This window comes from Neovison vison, chromosome 4 (genome assembly GCF_020171115.1).
Source record: "Neovison vison isolate M4711 chromosome 4, ASM_NN_V1, whole genome shotgun sequence".
NCBI lineage: Eukaryota > Metazoa > Chordata > Mammalia > Carnivora > Mustelidae > Neogale > Neogale vison.
In genome coordinates this window covers 38,900,481-38,918,171 of record NC_058094.1, presented here as the reverse complement: position 1 = coordinate 38,918,171, position 17,691 = coordinate 38,900,481, and the positions used below count along the sequence as shown (strand labels likewise).

The 17,691-nt window shown below is 47.4% G+C and overlaps 1 protein-coding gene across 4 annotated transcripts in view; it reads left to right on the top strand.

The window, feature by feature from the left end:
- The window catches only part of MATN2 (matrilin 2), a 128,194-nt gene that overhangs the window by 100,795 nt on the left and 9,708 nt on the right, over window positions 1-17,691 (top strand). For 2 of the 4 annotated variants that reach the window (XM_044245235.1, XM_044245234.1), the window contains exons 10-12: window positions 11,713-11,835; window positions 13,066-13,188; window positions 15,438-15,560. In XM_044245235.1, the coding sequence (XP_044101170.1) occupies window positions 11,713-11,835; window positions 13,066-13,188; window positions 15,438-15,560 (369 nt within the window). Of the gene's footprint in view, window positions 1-11,712; window positions 11,836-13,065; window positions 13,189-15,404; window positions 15,561-17,691 lie in introns of all 4 variants that reach the window. The other 2 variants (XM_044245233.1, XM_044245232.1) reach the window with 1 other exon arrangement.

Below are 17,691 nucleotides of genomic sequence, written 5' to 3'. Positions count from 1 at the left end.
TATTTGACAGACAGAGATCACAAGTAGGCAGAGAGGCAGGCAGAGAGAGAGGAGGAAACAGGCTCCCGGCTGAGCAGAGAGCCTGATGTGGGGCTCGATCCCAGGACCCTGGGATCATGACCTGAGCTGAAGGCAGAGGCTTAACCCACTGAGCCACCCAGGCGCCCCCATCTTGGATTATTCATGTCCTTCCTTTGTCTACCCACCCTCCCGACTCCTGCCCCCCTCCCTGCCCCACACCTTACTGTGATTATCAAGAGCCTACTATCAGCTGGCTGAAGGGTGTCCTAAGAAATTCTCACAGCCCTTCCCAGCAAACACGGCCCCTTTAGTCGCATGCCCCATCCCTCCTCACCCAGGTCCATAGGAGTGAGGCCTCTGACACTTAAATGTTGCACATTTGGCCATTTAAGTGCAGTGCAATCACAAGTGAATTTTGATGTGTATCTATTTATATGTGGTTGTGACTCTGAAGGCTTCTGAGATGATCAGATAGGTCAGAATTATCCTCTGAGAGGGGCGCCTGGGTGGCTCAGTGGGTTAAGCCGCTGCCTTCGGCTCAGGTCATGATCTCAGGGTCCTGGGATCGAGTCCCGAGTCGGGCTCTCTGCTCAGCAGGGAGCCTGCTTCCCTCTCTCTCTCTCTCTGCCTGCCTCTTCATCTACTTGTGATTTCTCTCTGTCAAATAAATAAATAAAATCTTTAAAAAAAAATAAAAATAAAAAGATTTATCCTCTGAGAATGGTGGTTCCCATTCATAAAGAAATGAATTTTACCCACCAGCATCGAACTCTTCCCCTAATTGAAGGCTGTCTGTCTGCCCCAGGATGATTCAGCCACCCTGTCCTATAATAATAGCCTTTGTTTTCAATGTGGCCATCGTTAACTGGGGGCTATGTTTCCCAGCTCTGTGCCAGTTGACAAACAGCCTGATGACATGACTCCCAACTTTTTGGAACAATCTGCTGCGCTGGGGAAGGGGGGAGCCTGCCACGGGCCAGCCAGGCCCAGCTCAGTGTGTGAGGGTGTCCTTCACCCTTCAGACAGGCGGCCTCCTCTTAGAGCCTCGATAGCAGGTGGCCTGAAGAACACTTCATTCACTTTCCAGAAGGTTCTCTGAAGCATAGAGGGCAGACACACCTTCCCAGGGCCCTGAAACTACGTGGGCATTGTTACCCCCGTCCACCTGCAGGCACCCTGGGCTCTCCAGCCCCTGGGATGAAGCCTGTCCTCCCTTCTTCTTGTCCTTGGCCCCCAAACTGTGATTGTAGGTTCTCCCCAAGAGACTTGCATTGTGGGGTTGATGCGCAGACTGGGGGCTACGGTGGGGAGGGGAATGAGGTAGTGTCTTACAGAAGCTGCAGCTGAGAGGCCTCCTCCCCTTCTAGCTCCTGGTGACTTCCCTGAGGTAGACTTCTGCAAGGGCGTCCCAGCATCAGGAAAGACTCCGCAGGCTGGATGTGCACAGAGCCCACTGTCCACTAGGGTGCCAGCTCCTGGGGTGACACCGAGTCTTGTTCTGAGTCAGAGTTCCCAGGTCTGGCCCACAGGAGATGCTTAACCAAGTTCATCGAGTGAGAGAGTGAATGGTCAGAGACCACCTGTCTTTTTCTCCTGTGGTACCGGGCACAGGCCCCGCTCCCTGTGCAGCAGCCTTCAGTGGCTCCCCACTGTCCCCCAAAGAAAGTTCCAGTTGCATTTCTCAACTTGGCCATGTCAGAGAATCCCTTCCTCCACCTCTCGAGCCCCACCCCAGGTCTTCCCCGATTGCCCCAGTTCCTCAAGAGGGTAACTCCCATTATTCTCTGAGTGGCCACTGTACCTCCAGGCTGTCCTTTCTCCATTTAGCGCCGCCTTCCCTTCGCAGCCTTGCTGGTGGAAACCCCGCCTGTAGCCGACATTCCCCACGGAGAACTTCCCGCTGCCAGCCCACTGGGCGCGTCTTCTCTGCCCTCTCACCCCATGCTACCCTTTGCACAGATCTGAGAAATAATGTGACAGAGTCAAAAGAATACTGAACTGAGAGCCCAGAGACTGGGTTTAAATATTGCTGCTTCCACCCCGGCCAAAAGACTTGACCCTTTCTGGATCAGATTGCTCAACTGTCAACTTGGAATGATGATTTCTGCCTCTCCCTCAGGGTTGCCAAGTGGCACAGGGAGAGACAAATTTGAAATGTTTGGGGAACTTGTAAACTGCTTTAAACCCTAGCTTTTCTCCCACTGTTAGACTGCCCTGCAGTGAGGCAATGGCTGAGGTAGCACCTTGCCTTTAAGAGACCTACCTCCTAGGGCTGGGCCCGCTTCCATCGGAGGGGCCGTAGAGATGGGCCACCCTGGGAGAAGCCAGACTCATGAGCCCCAAAGGCTGCTGTCAGACTCTGGCAAGGGCAGGGTGCTGACGGGAATCTGGGCTACAAGCCACAGAGCACTGGGAGTCCTTGTCCAGCCACTACAGGGAGCCTTCGGGAAGCTGGAAGTCCCAAATCAAGGTGCCGGCATGGTCGTGTTCTGATGAGAACCCTCTTCTTGCCTTGCAGATGGCTGCCTTCTTGCTCCATCTTCTCACGGTGGTAGTTGGAGGGTGGGGGGTGGGGGGGTGGGACAGGAACAAGCTCTAAGGACCCTAATCCCATCACGGGGTCCCCACCTCATCTGCAACTCATTACCTCCTTACCTCCCAAAGATCTCATTTCCCAAAACCCCCACACTGGGGTGTAGGATTGCAAAGTAAGAATTTGGTAGCGGGGAGGGGGACACAATTCAGTCCTTAGCATGGAGTGAGGGGAGAAGACCACCTTCACCCTCAGTGTATTCACATTACAGGAGAAGGAAGCTTCGAGGTCTTCCGTTTCTTTGGTGGGAAACAAGCCCAGGAAGGGAACTGGTGCCTCCAAGCTGGGCCTGAGGGTCAGCGGCACAGTCAGGACCAGAACCTGGGTCCCCTGATTCGGGACCTTGTGCCCAGAGTGAGGTGCCCTCTAAGGGGACGACTCAGCTCAGCCATTTTTGGGGTTGTCTGAGCAAAAGCCATTACATAGTTAGAGAACGATTAGCTGTTCCTAGTTTTATTATAAGAAATGCCCCCAAATGGTGTAATTCTATCTCCGGGGCCTCATTACCCTCCTGGCAGGCCACGGTGGCTTTCTCCCTCCGGGGCTGGGCTGGTTTTCACAACCTCCCACGTGGAGCTGCAGACACAGGATTGCAGTCTGTCAGCACCACAGAGGTGCGAGACCACGGAACACATGACCCAGCCGTAGCCATGCCACAGACATCCGTGACTCACCGGATGAGGAATCTGGATGGAAGTGCTGCTGTCTCCATCAGCGCGCAGGCTCGTTGGATGTGGGTCCGGAACACCCCTGCTTTGTCCTGAAACCTGTAATCATCCTGATCACAGATTGTAGATCCCCTTCAAGACAGGAGCTGAATGGAAGGTGCGGACCTGCCTCCTTAAGGATGAAAGGAAGCGCATTCTTCTCCTGGAGGGAAATGTGTTCTTCCTGCCTCCTGAGATTTTCATACCTCCTCATCTGTTTTATTTAAGTGATGTTTCTCAGTAGTTTGTCCTAGGAGTCTCGACTCTGGATTTGAGTCTGGACACCTCCTTAAGCTCTCAATCTATTTGCTCTCATTCTCCACAGATATTGACCCTGAACTTGCAGCGTGCCGGGCACGATGTGCCGGGCACTGAGCCTGCCTTCCTGGGGTGGATGCCGGTTCTGTTTCTGCCCTGACAAGAGTTTAAAGTTTCTCAGGGAAGAAGGAAATTAAAAACCTTTCATGTGATGTGGGAAGAAGAGGCACCCCAGGGGCGTGGGGCCAAGGAACCCTCAGCTAGTCGATCTGACATCTGGAGATTGAAGGAGTGAGCTAGCCAGAGATGGAGGGTATGATGGACTGAGTGTTGCTGTCTTCCCAAGTTCATATGTTGACATCCTAACTCCCACAGGTGATGGTATCAGAAGGTGGGGTTTTGGGGGTGATCAGGTCATGAACATGGGGCTCTCATGAATGGGATTAGTGGCCTAATAGAGGAGATCCCGCAGAACCACCCCCGTACCTCCCCCAATCCCTTCCACCATGTGAGGGTACAGGGAGAGGTCTCCAGCCTGGAAGAGGGTCCTCACCCAACCAAGCCGGCACTCTGATCTCAGATGCCAGCCTCCAGAACGGGAGGCTATAAATTTCTGCTGTTTACAAGCCACCCAGTCTATGGTGTTTTGATATAGGAGCCAGAACAGCCTAAGACAGAAGAGGAAGAGCTTCCCAGGCGCAGGAAACAGCATGCAGAAGCCCAGAGAGCGAGTGTGCTGAGTGTTGAGTACTGAGTGCTCGAGGGCAGCGGGGGGAGAACGGGACCTGAGGAGCAGGGGGACAGACCACCTACAGCCTCTAGAGTTACATGATACTGTTTGGAGGCCCAGCCTCCTTTGAGGAAATGATCTGATTCTGTTCTCTGACAATCTCCCAGCCTGAGGAGACTCTGCTGAGCTCTGATGTGCTGTTGGACCAGAAAACACGAAGGTGGTAGATTTGTGGTCTAATCCCAGCTTTGTCCCCAGCACAGCTGACACAGTTCACCTCGGCAGACTCAGAGACCTTGGGAAAGTCACTTCTCCTCTCTGGCCATCCGTTTCCTCAGCTCTAAAATAAAGGGTTGGATCAGTTAATCTCCCGGGCCCTTCCAGCCCCAAGACAAGGTCTGTGGGGTGCTCAGCAAAGTGCTCCAGAAACACTTGCTGAATGGATGTACTCCTTGCTGGGGTACCGACGGTTCTCCCTGGGCTGAAGGCGCCCCATGATGATGACTCAGGAATGGTGGCTCCCTCTGCCTGTTCTGGAAACACTGAAGTACTTTCCCATAGGGGACCATCTGGCTCTGGGAGGAAGCTGACTCCAAGTTGGTTTCCCTCTTGAAGAGGAAGCAGCTAGAACCTGTCAGGAAGTTGACTGCAGTGCACTTTGGGCGTTTTCTAACTTACCACATGTGGTTCTTTAACTTATGAGGGACCCAGAGCATCCTCGATGGGATTGATAGAAACTGGACATTTTGCTGAGCAGATGTGAAGTGTGCGCTCTGCAAGGCTGGTGTGGGGGAGAGAGTGAGGACCCCCCAGCATCCAGCCTCCACAGGGCTCTCATTTAAAACATCTGCACAGGGCGCCTGAGGGGCTCAGTCATTAAGGTCATGGTCCCAGGGTCCTGGGATCGAGCCCCGCATCGGGCTCCCTGCTCGGCGGGAAGCCTGCTTCTCCCTCTCCTGCTCCCCCTGCTTGTGTTCCCCTGCTCACTGTCTCTCTCTCTCTGTCAAATAAATAAATACAATCTTTAAAAAAAAAAAAATCTGCACATGCAACTCTGGTTTTTTTTGGTGAGATTTTATTTACTTATTTGAGAGAGAGAAAGAGAGCAAGCCTGAGCTGGGAGTGGTGGGGGCAGAGGGACAAGCAGACCCCCTGCTGAGCAGGGAGCCTGACAGGGGGCTTGATCCCAGGACCCTGAAATCATGACCTGAGCCAAAGTCAGGGGCTCAACCAACTGAGCCACCCAGGTGCCCTTGCCCATGCAACTCTTAATCTTGGGGTCATGAGTTCAAGCCCCACTTTGGGTATAGAGATTACTTAAAAATAAAATGTTTCAATAAAATGATAAAATAAAATCTTAGGGGCACCAGGCTGGCTCAGTCAGTAAAGCATGTGACTATTGATCTTGGGGTGATGAGTTGAAGTCTCATGTTGGGTATAGAGATTACTTAAAAATATATATATTTTTTTAAAGTAGGCTCCACACCCAATGCAGGGCTTGAGTTCGTGACTCTGAGATCAAGACCTAAGCTGAGGCCAAGTCAGATGTTTAACTGACTGAGCCACCCAGGTGCACCCCCCCTAGATAAAGCCTTTAATAAAATAAGAAAAATAAAGGGTGCCTGCGTGGCTCAGATGGTTAAGCATCTGCCTTTGGCTCAGGTTGTGTTCTGGGTCCTGGGATGGAGCCCTGCACTGGGCTCCCTGCTCAGTGGGAGTCTGCTTCTCCCTCTCCCTCTGGCCCTCTCCTACTCATGCTCTCTCTCTGTCTCTCTCAGATGAATAAATAAAATCTTAAAAAAATAAATAAAAAATAAAAACATCTGCACAAAACCCCTGGGTGGACGGTCTGGTTACCCTTAACTTTCAGAGTGGGAAACTGAAGAAATGTTTCCTTTTACTCACCAGGTGTTTACAGGGCCTGTTGTGTACCAGGCGTTGCCCTGGGCAATGGGAGATGCAGGAGGAAAGGACAGGCGGAGTGAGCGTGTGGTCTCTTGATCAGAGCCCATGCGAGCACAGCCCAGGGAGAGCACAGGTGAAGACCCAAACCAGCAGGTTTGTTCAGTGACAGCAGTGGTATCGGAGGGGCGGATGCCTGCTGCTTTGAAGCCCCGTGTGGGGAGGTCCAGGAAGACCTCAGTAGTGCAGGGAGACTGAGGAAGGAGAGGCAGAGCAGTGGCTGTACCGACCATGGTGGTGACTGGGCCCTCCATTTGGTACTGAGTTACGCATTGAACAACAGTACTCAGAGCTGGGGGAGGGTGGCCCAGAGGACGCTTCAGGGATTCTGTCTTTTCCAAAGACTCTGAGGATCTCAGGCAGAGGGCGGAAGTGATGTGAGAAGATGTGCATTTTGAAAGAGGTCTTAGGACAAGGGGAGGGAATGGATTGGAGGGGGTAAAAGAGTGTGTGGAAACCAGTCAGGAGATGCAGCAGCCCAAGAAAAAGAGCGGTGTCTGGTTCTTGGTGGTGGAGGCGCAGAGTAATCTAGATGCTTGAGAAGGTGTCTGGATGCAAGGTCTGGGTCCAGCAACCGCATCTCTCCTCGGGTAGTTTATTGGAATCACCTGTGAGGATTTTAAGACAGCCAGATGCCCAGGAAGCACCCTAGACCCCCAGAAGCCAGGACTATCTTACACTGGTGTAACCTCGTTAGAGGACAACTTGGAAATGTTTATCAGCTTTTAAATGTTCATACCTTTTAACTGGGCATTTTTGCTTCCGGATATTTATCTTTCAGATAGGTCTTCATGCTGTAGGCGAAACTATATACGCAAGAATATCCATTACAGTAATGTTTATAATAGTAGGAGACTAGGCACCGCCTAAATGCCCGCCTGAATAAAACACTGGTTAAATGATGGTGCTGGCTTTAAAAGTGATGATGTAGAAGGTCAAAGGTGAGAGAGAGGCAAACTTTTCATTGTAAATCCTTTGCTCCCCATAAGAATTTTTATTTAAATTTTGGCCTATTTTTGAAGTAGGTAAGGGGTTGGGGCGCCAGAGTGGCTTAGTCGGTTAATCATCTGACTCTTCATTTGAGCTCAGGTCATGATCTCAGGGTCACGAGATTGCCTCTTCCTTGCCCCGCCTCCTGTCCCCCTGCACCATGTGCACATTCTTTCTAGCTCTCTTAAAAAAAAAAAAAGGGATAAGTAAGGGGTTTATATGGTTTAAGACTCAAAACAATATGAAAAAATGTATGTTAAGAAGCTTTGCTCCTGGGATGCCTGGGTGGCTCAGTTGGTTAAGTGGCTGCCTTCAGCTCAGGTCATGATCCCAGCATCGTGGGATCAAGTCCCGCATCGGTCTCCTTGCCCTCTGCCTCTGCCTGCCACTCTGTCTGCCTGTGCTCACTCTAAGAAATAAATAAATAAAATCTTAAAAAAAAACAAAAAAACAAGAAGAAGAAGCTTTGCTCCCCCTCTTGCCCTCCCATCCTATTCCCTATCTCCCTTCCTATCAGTAAGCGGTGGTAGCCAGCCTCCAAGATGGCCACCAGTGATCCTCATCTCATGGTAGTCATACACTTGTGTGGACCCCTCCTTCACTGTTGGTCTGTGTGACCGATAGCATATGGAAAGAACCATGGCTTGTCACTTCTCAAATTAAGTTATAAGAGACACTGTGGCTGCCATCTGGAGCCCTCTCGATCATTTCTTGGATCATTGCTCTCAGGGAAGCCATGTTATAAGTTGCCCTGTGGAGAAGCCCACATGCTGAGGAACTGAAGCCTCCTTCCAGTGAGAAACTGAGTGATGTCGGCCAATAAAGATATGAGTGAGGGGCGCCTGGGTGGCTCAGTGGGTTAAGCTTCTGCCTTCAGCTCAGGTCATGATCTCAGGGTCCTGGGATTGAGCCCCGCATTGGGCTCCCTGCTCGGCAGGGAGCCTGCTTCCCCACCCCTCTCTACCTGCCTCTCTGCCTACTTGTGATCTCTCTTTCAAATAAATAAATAAATAAAATCTAAAAAAAAAAAAAACCCAAAAAACCAAAACAACAAAAAAACAACATGAGTGAGCTCAGAAGCATATCCTTTAGCTCCAGTAGAGCCTTGAGATCACCACAGTCCCTGCTGACAGTGTGACCCCAGACTCATGAGAGACCCCGAGAAAGAACTCCCCAGCTGAGCCTCTCCTGGATTCCAGACCCCTAGAAACTGTGTGAGATAATGAATGTTGTTTTATGCTACTAGGTTTTGGGGTAACTTGTTACACAGCAACAGATAACTAATACATTTTCATTAGTTTATTATTTATCCTTCATGTTTCTTTACGTGAGTACCCACTCCTTTTCTTACCCACACAAAAAATGTTGTACTCTATATACCCCATCCTCTGCCTTTTTTTTTCTTCCTTCAATGGTACTTTTTGAAGATTTCAGATCTTTACAGAGAGAACATTCTCATTCTTTTTACAGCTGCTTAATTCCTTGTTGCCGGAAACTTGGGTTGTTTCCCACTTGTCATTATTACAAACAATGCTGCCACGAATAGCTTGAAAGTATATCCCTTCCTGTGGTGCCAGGTACTTGTAGGAGAGAATTCCTGAAGTGAGGTTCTGGGGTCAAAGGTCCATTGTGTAACTTTGGTAGATGATGCCAGATACCCCTCCTTAGGGGACATATCCCTTTAATGTGTTTGAATTTTGAACCATTTGCCTGTTCTGCCTTTAAAAATATCTCTGCCAGTGATTCTAATGTTCACATGAGGTGGAGAACTCACCACTGCTCTACGGTCAACCGATTAGATGCTCTAAGGGGACAAGGAGGGAAAAGATTAAAAACCCAAATTCCACCTGTGCTTTCAAAGCATGCACCCAGTTGGGGCACCTGGGTGACCCAGTTGGTTAAGCAGCTGCCTTTGGGTCAGGTCATGATCTTGGGGTCCTGGGATCAAGCTCCACGTTGGGCTCCCCTCTGAGTAGGTAGCCTGCTTCTCTTTCTCTCCCTCTGCCCCTCCCCCAGCTTGTGCTTGCTCTTTCTCTCTCTCTCTCTCTCTCAAATAAATAAATGTAAAAATCTTAAAAAAAATAAAAAGCATGCACTCAATAAAATTTCAAACAGCTGCTAATGTGAACGAGCTCTCAGGAGAACTCAGAAACTCTGGGCTGGGAGCTGCTGTGATTGTACGTAGCCAAGGGTGACGTAGACAGTGGCTTTGGGCTCGGCAGGCTCCTGATGCATCTGGCCAGTGCAGGTGCAGACCACCATGGCTCAGGGTCTGTGTGGCAAGACTCAGCCACTCTTCTCCATGACGGTCTGAGACGGAGCCAGGACAGGGCATAGAGGAAGCTCCAGAAAGAAAGGGTGTCCTGGGTTGGGGGCTGGGGGGAGGGTATCTGTCTGCATTATGGCTTGACAAGGCTGGCCTGAAAGAGTTACAGCTGTTTTATTATGTTGGAAAATGGAGTATTCTTAATATAAATTCATGGTGGGGAAAAAATGCTCACCTCCACAGCCAGCCAGCTGTCTGTATTGTGGATCACTCAATTGTATTTCCACTCAACACTATGTGAGGAACGACCCGAAGCCACTGGGGAATATTCTGCATTAATAATGAGTCTAGATTGTGCCCAGAGAAGTCAGTCATGTTCAGAGCAAACATGACAGGCCAGCTCTGCTTTGACTCTCTTCTGCAGTTATAATTTTAGTTAACATAATATTTTCCCATTGTTCAAAGATTTTGGCAGCACATCTGCCCAAAAGAAGATGGGCAAAATTCCCTTCATGTTTGAAGGCTTACTTTACCATATGGCAATGCAGTATAGTTGGGGGAAAACGTGGGATTTATTATCAGAAGATTACATGTTGAGTCTGATGCTATCACTTATTAGCAGTTGATCTTGGCAAGCCATTAGCCTTCCCCAGCCTGAGTCTCGCAGTGAGTGAGAATAAGAACAGTTGCCTTGACTGATCCACAGGGCAGTTCTCAGGACTCCCCTCCAAAAAGAAATACTGCAAAAATGCCTTAGAAATAAGTGTATGGTCTGTCCCGATTGTACAAGTGATTATGTACTTTGGAGCCTTGCTTTCATAACTTCAGTGTGTATCCATTGTCAAATTCTCCTCCATCTGAAATGATGGCGTTGACTCAGAATTGTGTATTGTTCTTATAAGAAGTCACTTCCCCCTGGCCTCAATATCAGGCTTTTAAAATATCAGCTTGATTTTTACAGAGTCACAAACAGAAGCCACCCCAGCACTGTGGAGGCAAAGCCCTTCTTTTTGCTCTGTCCTGCAACCTTGGGTATCCGTGCCTCTTCTCTCTTATACATATGAAGATGGCCTCTGTGAATCAACCCATCAGCAAAGCTTGTAGGCTCTACCTTCAATATACAGCCAACAGTCTGACACTTGTCACCATCCTGATCGGGGCCACCGGGCTTCCGGGAAGAGGTTTCTCCCAGCTCTCCATGCTCTATCTCACCCACACTGAGTACGCCTTTTATGACAAAGCCAGTTCATGTGACCTCACTGCTCAAAAACCCTCCAGGGACCCTTCCTCACTCAGATCCCACTGCTGCCCGTGAAGCCCATAGGGTCTGCCCCTTGCTGGCCTTACTGGCCTCATCCCCTGCCAGGCTCAGTTGCGTGGGTCCCAGCTATCTCTTTGCTCTTCCTGAAATGTGCCACATATGCTCCTACCTCTGCAGTTTGCAAATGCTGTTCCTTGCTGAGGGTGCTGTTCCATCCAAATACCACACACTTACTCGTCTCCTCAGGGCTCTGCTCAGGGGCACTGTATCTGCCTGCAGAATGTGAAATACAAGCCCTCTCCAGCCTAGGAACATTCTCTCTCCCTTCTCCTGCTTTTCTCCACAGCCATTTCTCTGTCTGACATATTTATTTGTTTTATTGTCTTTCCCCTTCTTCCCTCCCACACCTGCCGGGAAAGCTTCACAGAAGTGGAAACGGTGTCTTATTCATTGTTAAATCACCAGAACCTAGAAGAGTACCTGACTCAGAGTAGGAACGCATGAAATAGTTGATGACAGCAGGAGCAGATGAAGAACGGATTACCTAAGTGTGACACGTACCTGCGTACATAAGTAGATATTTGATAAGTTGATATCATGGTTATATGATAGCCAACAAAGATGCACTTATTTTCTAATATTTACAGGCCATGTTATAGCTCTCCTCCTAATAAATCATCTTTCATGTGTTTTGTGCATTTTTATAGAAATGATTTTATTTTGTGTACTCTTTATATATGAAGAATTTTTCGCCCCTAGACATATTTTCTGTTTTGAAATGTGCATTGTGGGATAAGACAGTGTTTTAATTTAAGGTGTCTCAAATATCTTTTAAGATGGAATAAGTTACTAAAAAAAGATTGAATAAGTCAGTAATGTATGAACCATTTCCTTCTGTTTCTCTCACTCCAATTGGATTCCCAGAATTGGACTCCTGTGCCTTGGGGGATCACGGCTGTGAACATTCGTGTGTAAGCAATGAAGACTCTTTTGTGTGCCAGTGCTTTGAAGGGTATATACTCCGTGAAGATGGGAAAACCTGCAGAAGTACGTTTTTACTGGGGTTGTCTCACATGACTGTGTCTGACCTTTGCATGAATTCCGCCATCCTGATCTCTGCTGAATTCAGTTCCCCTCAAAAGCCACTGCCCCATGACTATTAAATATAATGTGGGGTCCTGGGTGGAATTAGAAAAATGACATCAGGTTAAAAACTAAGGAAATGTAAAAAAAAAAAAACCAAAACCATGGACTTTAGTTGGTTTTAATGGATCAGTATGGGTCCACTAATTATAACAAATGTATCACATTAATGTAAGTTACTAATTGGGTCTGGGGTTTATAGGAACGCTGTGCTATCTTCTCCATTTTTCTGTAAATCTTAAACTTTTCTAAAAAATAAAGCCTATTAAAAGAAAATAAACAAATGGACAGAGGAGAAAAGCCATGGCTAGAGGTACAACTGAAGCTGCTCATTTATGCCCTGTGGCCAGAAACAAGATTCTAGCAGCTTCTAGCCCTGCCCTTTATTAGCTGGGCAAGTTGTTTCACCTCTCTGACCCTCTGTTTTTCTTTAATAATATTATCGTTGTTGTTGCTGGGAGCACAAATCTCTTGTAGAGACCCACCTTATGATGAGTCCATATTTATGTGTCAGAAAGCAAAGCCTCTTAGATGGGGCCAAGATGCATCTCTGTTTCATCAAAGGGGAGTGCGTTACCCTGAGCAAATGATTTTCATCCCTATCAGTCATCTTTTCCTCAAGCTTCTCAAAGCACTTGCAAAGAGCAACTTGTGCTGACTCGTTTCAAGAAAAGATAGGTAATTGGAATTATGACTCTCATAGTTCACAGACAGGAAAGGTATGGGTCCAAGTGGTTAAGTGATTCTCTAAAGCTATAGGTCAGGGAGAAAGCCAAAATTAGATTTCAATGCCAGTCTAAATTGAGGTTTAATCTTCAAAGTTACCGTATCAGACCCACAGTGTTTCCTATTACTATCAGAAACTGCCTCTGCAGAAAGCCAATGATTGATTGCATTTAATGGGATATTGAAGTGGTGCTGGTGAGGGATGGGGGGGATGATAGTGAGGAAGTTGGAAGAGTTTGCCTAAATTAGACCCACTGAACTTTATCCTCAATTTTACTTTCCTCCCGTGGATCACTGAGCTCCCGTGGGTGTGGGATCTGGCAGCTGAGATGGGTGAATCCTCCAAGGGGAAGCCCGGGGGAAAATTTATGTTGGTGAGATTGATTTGACTTGCTCTGCTGTCCTTAGGGAAAGATGTCTGCCAAGCAGTAGACCATGGCTGTGAGCACATTTGTGTGAACAGTAATGAGTCGTACTTCTGCAAGTGCCGGGAAGGATTCCGGCTTGCCGAGGATGGGAAGCGCTGCCGAAGTAAGTGGCCTCCAGTAGAGATGACTTCTTCCATCGGCGGGACTCGGACACTTAGAAAACTTCATTCCGTATTTAAAATCTTCTACCTATTGTTATAAGTTCCTGCCTTGGGTGCTCTGATAGTGTTTGCTAGTGACCCATGCAGGAGACCCTTAGTTCTTCAGGACTTCCTCAGTCAAGGTCATGAGTTGTCAGGCTCTTTGCGTCTCTCCGTTTTCTCCGAGTTGCTGGCCCTTGCACAATCATTGTGTGGATGCCCAGAGCCTCCCACAGAGCCTGGCTAATCATTGGACAGAATTAGAATCTCTGCCAGCAATTACTATGAGGATCAAAGGATAATTATAGTGCTTTTTCTTCTTGGAAGACCTTATAAGTAAGGGTAGAGGGTGGGAGAGGGACTAAGGGATTTTTCTGTGAGTTTTATTTATCCATTTTCGCTATTGTTTGCCTCTGTAGGTCTGTCTGAGCGAATTCTGAGAGTTTACTTAGAAGGTGCATTAGGTTTCCTGGAGAAACAGAACCAATAGGGTGTGTGTGTGTGTGTGTGCACACATGCACGTGCATGTCTATATACAGAGATAGACATGGAAATAGAGGCAAATGGACAGAGAGAAAATCTGTAGGGCAGGTCAGCAGTCTGGAGATCCAGGAAGAGCTGATGTGGCAGTTCTCATCCAAAGGCAGTCTGGAAGCAGTATCCCTTCTTCCTTGGGGTGGTGGTGGGGGATTCAGTCTTCCGCTCTGAAGGCCTCCAAGTGTTGAATGAGGCCAGCTCTATGGAGTGTGCTCTCCTTCACTCAAAGTCTAATGACTGAAATGTTAACTCATCTAAAAAATAGCTTCACAGCAGCATCTAAATTGGTGTTTGACCAAAGAGGTGGGCACCATAGCCTAGGCAAGGTGATATATAAGATTAACCATCACAGCGCCCCAAACAAGAGACAGATGGGACACATGAGCTTGGTGAAGTGGGCATTAGAAGAGCCCAGGGCAAGGATTTTTCCCCACTGGGAGATTCTGAGCTATTAGTCCCTATTTGGGCGTTGGGCAGGGGGTGTTGGTGTTGAAATTGTACTTGCTTTTGTTGACACTCTGCTCTAATGGGCAGGATGGCTCTTTTTTAGTTAAGGCAAAATCAGTTCATTTGCTTTTCAGGTTGATTTTGGGGCATTACTTCAGAGACTCCTTTGAGATAACTTGGGACATCCCACATGTCAACAGAGCTGGCTTGAGGGGAGCTCACTGTCCTCATTCCTCCACTAGGACGAGAGGCTCCTACCTTTAGTGAGATGTTCTCTTTGAACAACTGAGTTCCAGGATGCTGGCGGGACCCTGGCCTAACGCTGCAGATCTGCCTGCACAGCCCTGTTTTCCCATCACACTACAGCGTTCCCTCAGTGGAGGTCATGCCTGCCGTTCTGCCCCTTGTGTCTGCCCCAGCGGAATGTTCATGATTTTATTCTGTGAACACACGTGTACACATGGGTGCCATTTATCCACACAACGTATTTTTTTGCTCAGCAAATTGAGCTATTGTACACCAGGCACAACCTCTGCAATTTGTTTACTAGACCAATTGCCACCCTTCCCACTTCTAGGGGGATCTGTAGTTACCAATCCCAACTTTATAGGAAGCTTCTCCTTTGAGGGAGCTAATGACAGAAGAGAGCCGTAGGCTTTCATGTGATGGGGGAGGGGCACATGGGAGACGCGTGTCTCAGCTCTGCCATCAACTTACTGCATGGCCTCAGGTGGCTCCGTGACATGTTTTGAGTTTCTTCATGTATACACTGGGTATAATTATTCCTGCTTTCGTCGTCCTACAGCATATTGTTAAGATTGGAGGGCTGTAACTACTCTGAAGCATTTAAAGTACCTCACACGTGAGAAATGTCTGTTAATTAAAACTGGAATGTTTGGGACATCTATGGGAAAAAAATCAGTAGCTTGGGAAAATTAAACCCCAAAGCAACATCAAATAATTCTAGAAATTAATAAAAATACCCAATCATCCATCTCACCACTCAGGCTTGTGGAGGCTGGGGCTTTCTGAGAGGAGTTTCTCCTTTCCCATGCCCCGTCCTGAGTATTAGAATGAAAAAAAAAAAAGGGCATATTATAAAAGAAAGTTTAAACAGATAAGGGTTTTTTAAAAAGTGGATTAATTCCTTGATCTGTCCTGACATGACCACTCAGTCCGACTCATTCCTGCACAGATGGAGTTGCTCATCTCCCTGTGTTTCCCTCAGGGAAGGATATCTGCAAGTCGACCTACCACGGCTGCGAACACATTTGTGTTAATCGTGGCAACTCCTACATCTGCAAATGCTCAGAGGGATTTGTTCTAGCTGAGGATGGAAGACGGTGCAAGAGTAAGTGATCTGAACTGGGCTTTCTGCTTGAATTTGGCTTGGGAGCAATTGCTCTTTGGAGTACTTTCAGGAAACAAATCCCTCACCTCTGCTTCTCCCTTCAGGGAGCTTAACTGAGGCACCTGTGGAAAAACTTTTAGTTTTAGTTGACAGTAAGTTCATTATGTGCCAAAAGGTTGGAGTGATCTTAGACTGAATAAGCATATCTGGAATGAGAGAGGCAAAATTTGTCCTCTGCTCTGTACTGGGGAATTACATTCAGTCTGAGCATTGCATTTTAGGAAAAGAGAGATCTATGTTTAAACACTTAAAAAAAAAAATGTCTTCCAAAGTAGCAGAAAAAAAATCTTAAGTAAATTATTTAGTAATCTTAGAGTAGAGAAGACCTTTCTAAACATGACATGAAACATAAAATCCATGTTTACTTTTATTTTATGTTTTTAAGATTTTACTTATTTGTCAGCTAGAGAGGGAGTACAAGTCGGGGAGCGGCAGGCAGAGGGAGAAGCAGGCTCCCCACTGAGCAAGGATCCTGATGCGGGACTCAGTCCCAGGACCCCGGGATCATGACCTGAGCTAAAGACAGATGCTTAATAACTGAGCCACCCAGGCATCCCAAAAACCATTTTTTAAAGGATTTTATTTATTATTTATTTGACAGACAAGAGATCACAAGTAGGCAGAGAGGCAGGCAGAGCGGGGGGGGGGGGGGGAGCAGGCTCCCTGCTGAGCAGAGAGCCTGATGCAGGGCTCCATCACAGACGCTGAGATCATGACCTGAGCTGAAGGCAGAGGCTTTAACCCACTGAGCCACCCAGATGCCCCACAAAAACCATTTTTAAAAAAGAGAAAATGTCTACTAGGAGATTAAAGCTATGATATCTTTTTAAAAAACCTATTATCAGAGATCAAAAAGGTTGATTATTCCTTAGGTTGACAAAGGTATATTGTAATAGACACTTAATACATTTATTACTAGGTATCTGAATCAGTACAGCCTTGAGGAAGGCAGTTTGGCAATTGTTAAAGGCAATTCCACTTCTATTTGTATTATCTAAACATATAGATACACACACATACATACATACACACACATACATATATCCTTTTGTAATGTTTAAATTCTGTTCCATGTGCATGCATTATTTTTTAGAAAAAAATATTTAAAGAAAAAGGACAATGACAAGCAAGATTTAAGAAGTTCAGCACGATGTCAAATGAAAAATAAAGGAAGAAACTGAGGATCTTTGTAGAAAAAGACTCGAGGTACCATTCAAATACCAAAGTGACAGTCACCTCATTGGTGATTTATAGGACAGCGCTGGGGAAGGAGAGAACAGTGGGGAGAAACTGCAGCTCAGCATGAGGACAAAGACAAAAGATACTTTCAGGGAAGCTGTGTGATTAGTTAGTTAAGATCATGAACTTCGGGGGGCACCTGGGTGGCTCAGTGGGTTAAAGCCTCTGCTTTCGGCTCAGGTCATGATCTCAGGGTCCTGGGATCGAGCCCCGCATCGGGCTCTCTGCTCAGCAGGGAGCCTGCTTCCTCCTCTCTCTCTCTCTCTCTCTCTCTGCCTGCCTCTCTGCTTACTTGTGATCTCTCTCTGTCAAATAAATAAATAAAATCTTAAAAAAAAAAAAAAAAGATCATGAACTTTGGGTCAGACCGACCTGGACTTCAACCCCTGTTCATACTACCTGTGTGACCTTGGACAAATTATTTCCCTTCTCCGAGTCTCAGTTTCTTCATCTATAATCTGAGGACAATGCCTCACAGAATCGTCATGAGGATTAAAGGAGATTGTGTATTTAAAGGTGCTTAGCCCAATGCTGGCCCATTACCAACCACTCGCCAAACAGTAGCTCTTGTATCGAGCAGCAGCAGATATGTCCAGAGACAGGGCTTTAACAGGGAGGTGATGAGCTCTCCATCAGGAGAGGTGTTCAAGGCCAGGCTGAATGGCTACTGCATAAGGGTGTTATAAAGATATAAGCAACAGGAGGGCGGCACTTAAGACCTTTAAAGGTCTTGTCCAGCCCTGAAATGGGGGACCTCTTTGAAAATGAAGTTCCGGAGGCAAATCACAGCCCCACTTGCAGTCTCCTTGACTTAACCACGAAAAGAAAATGC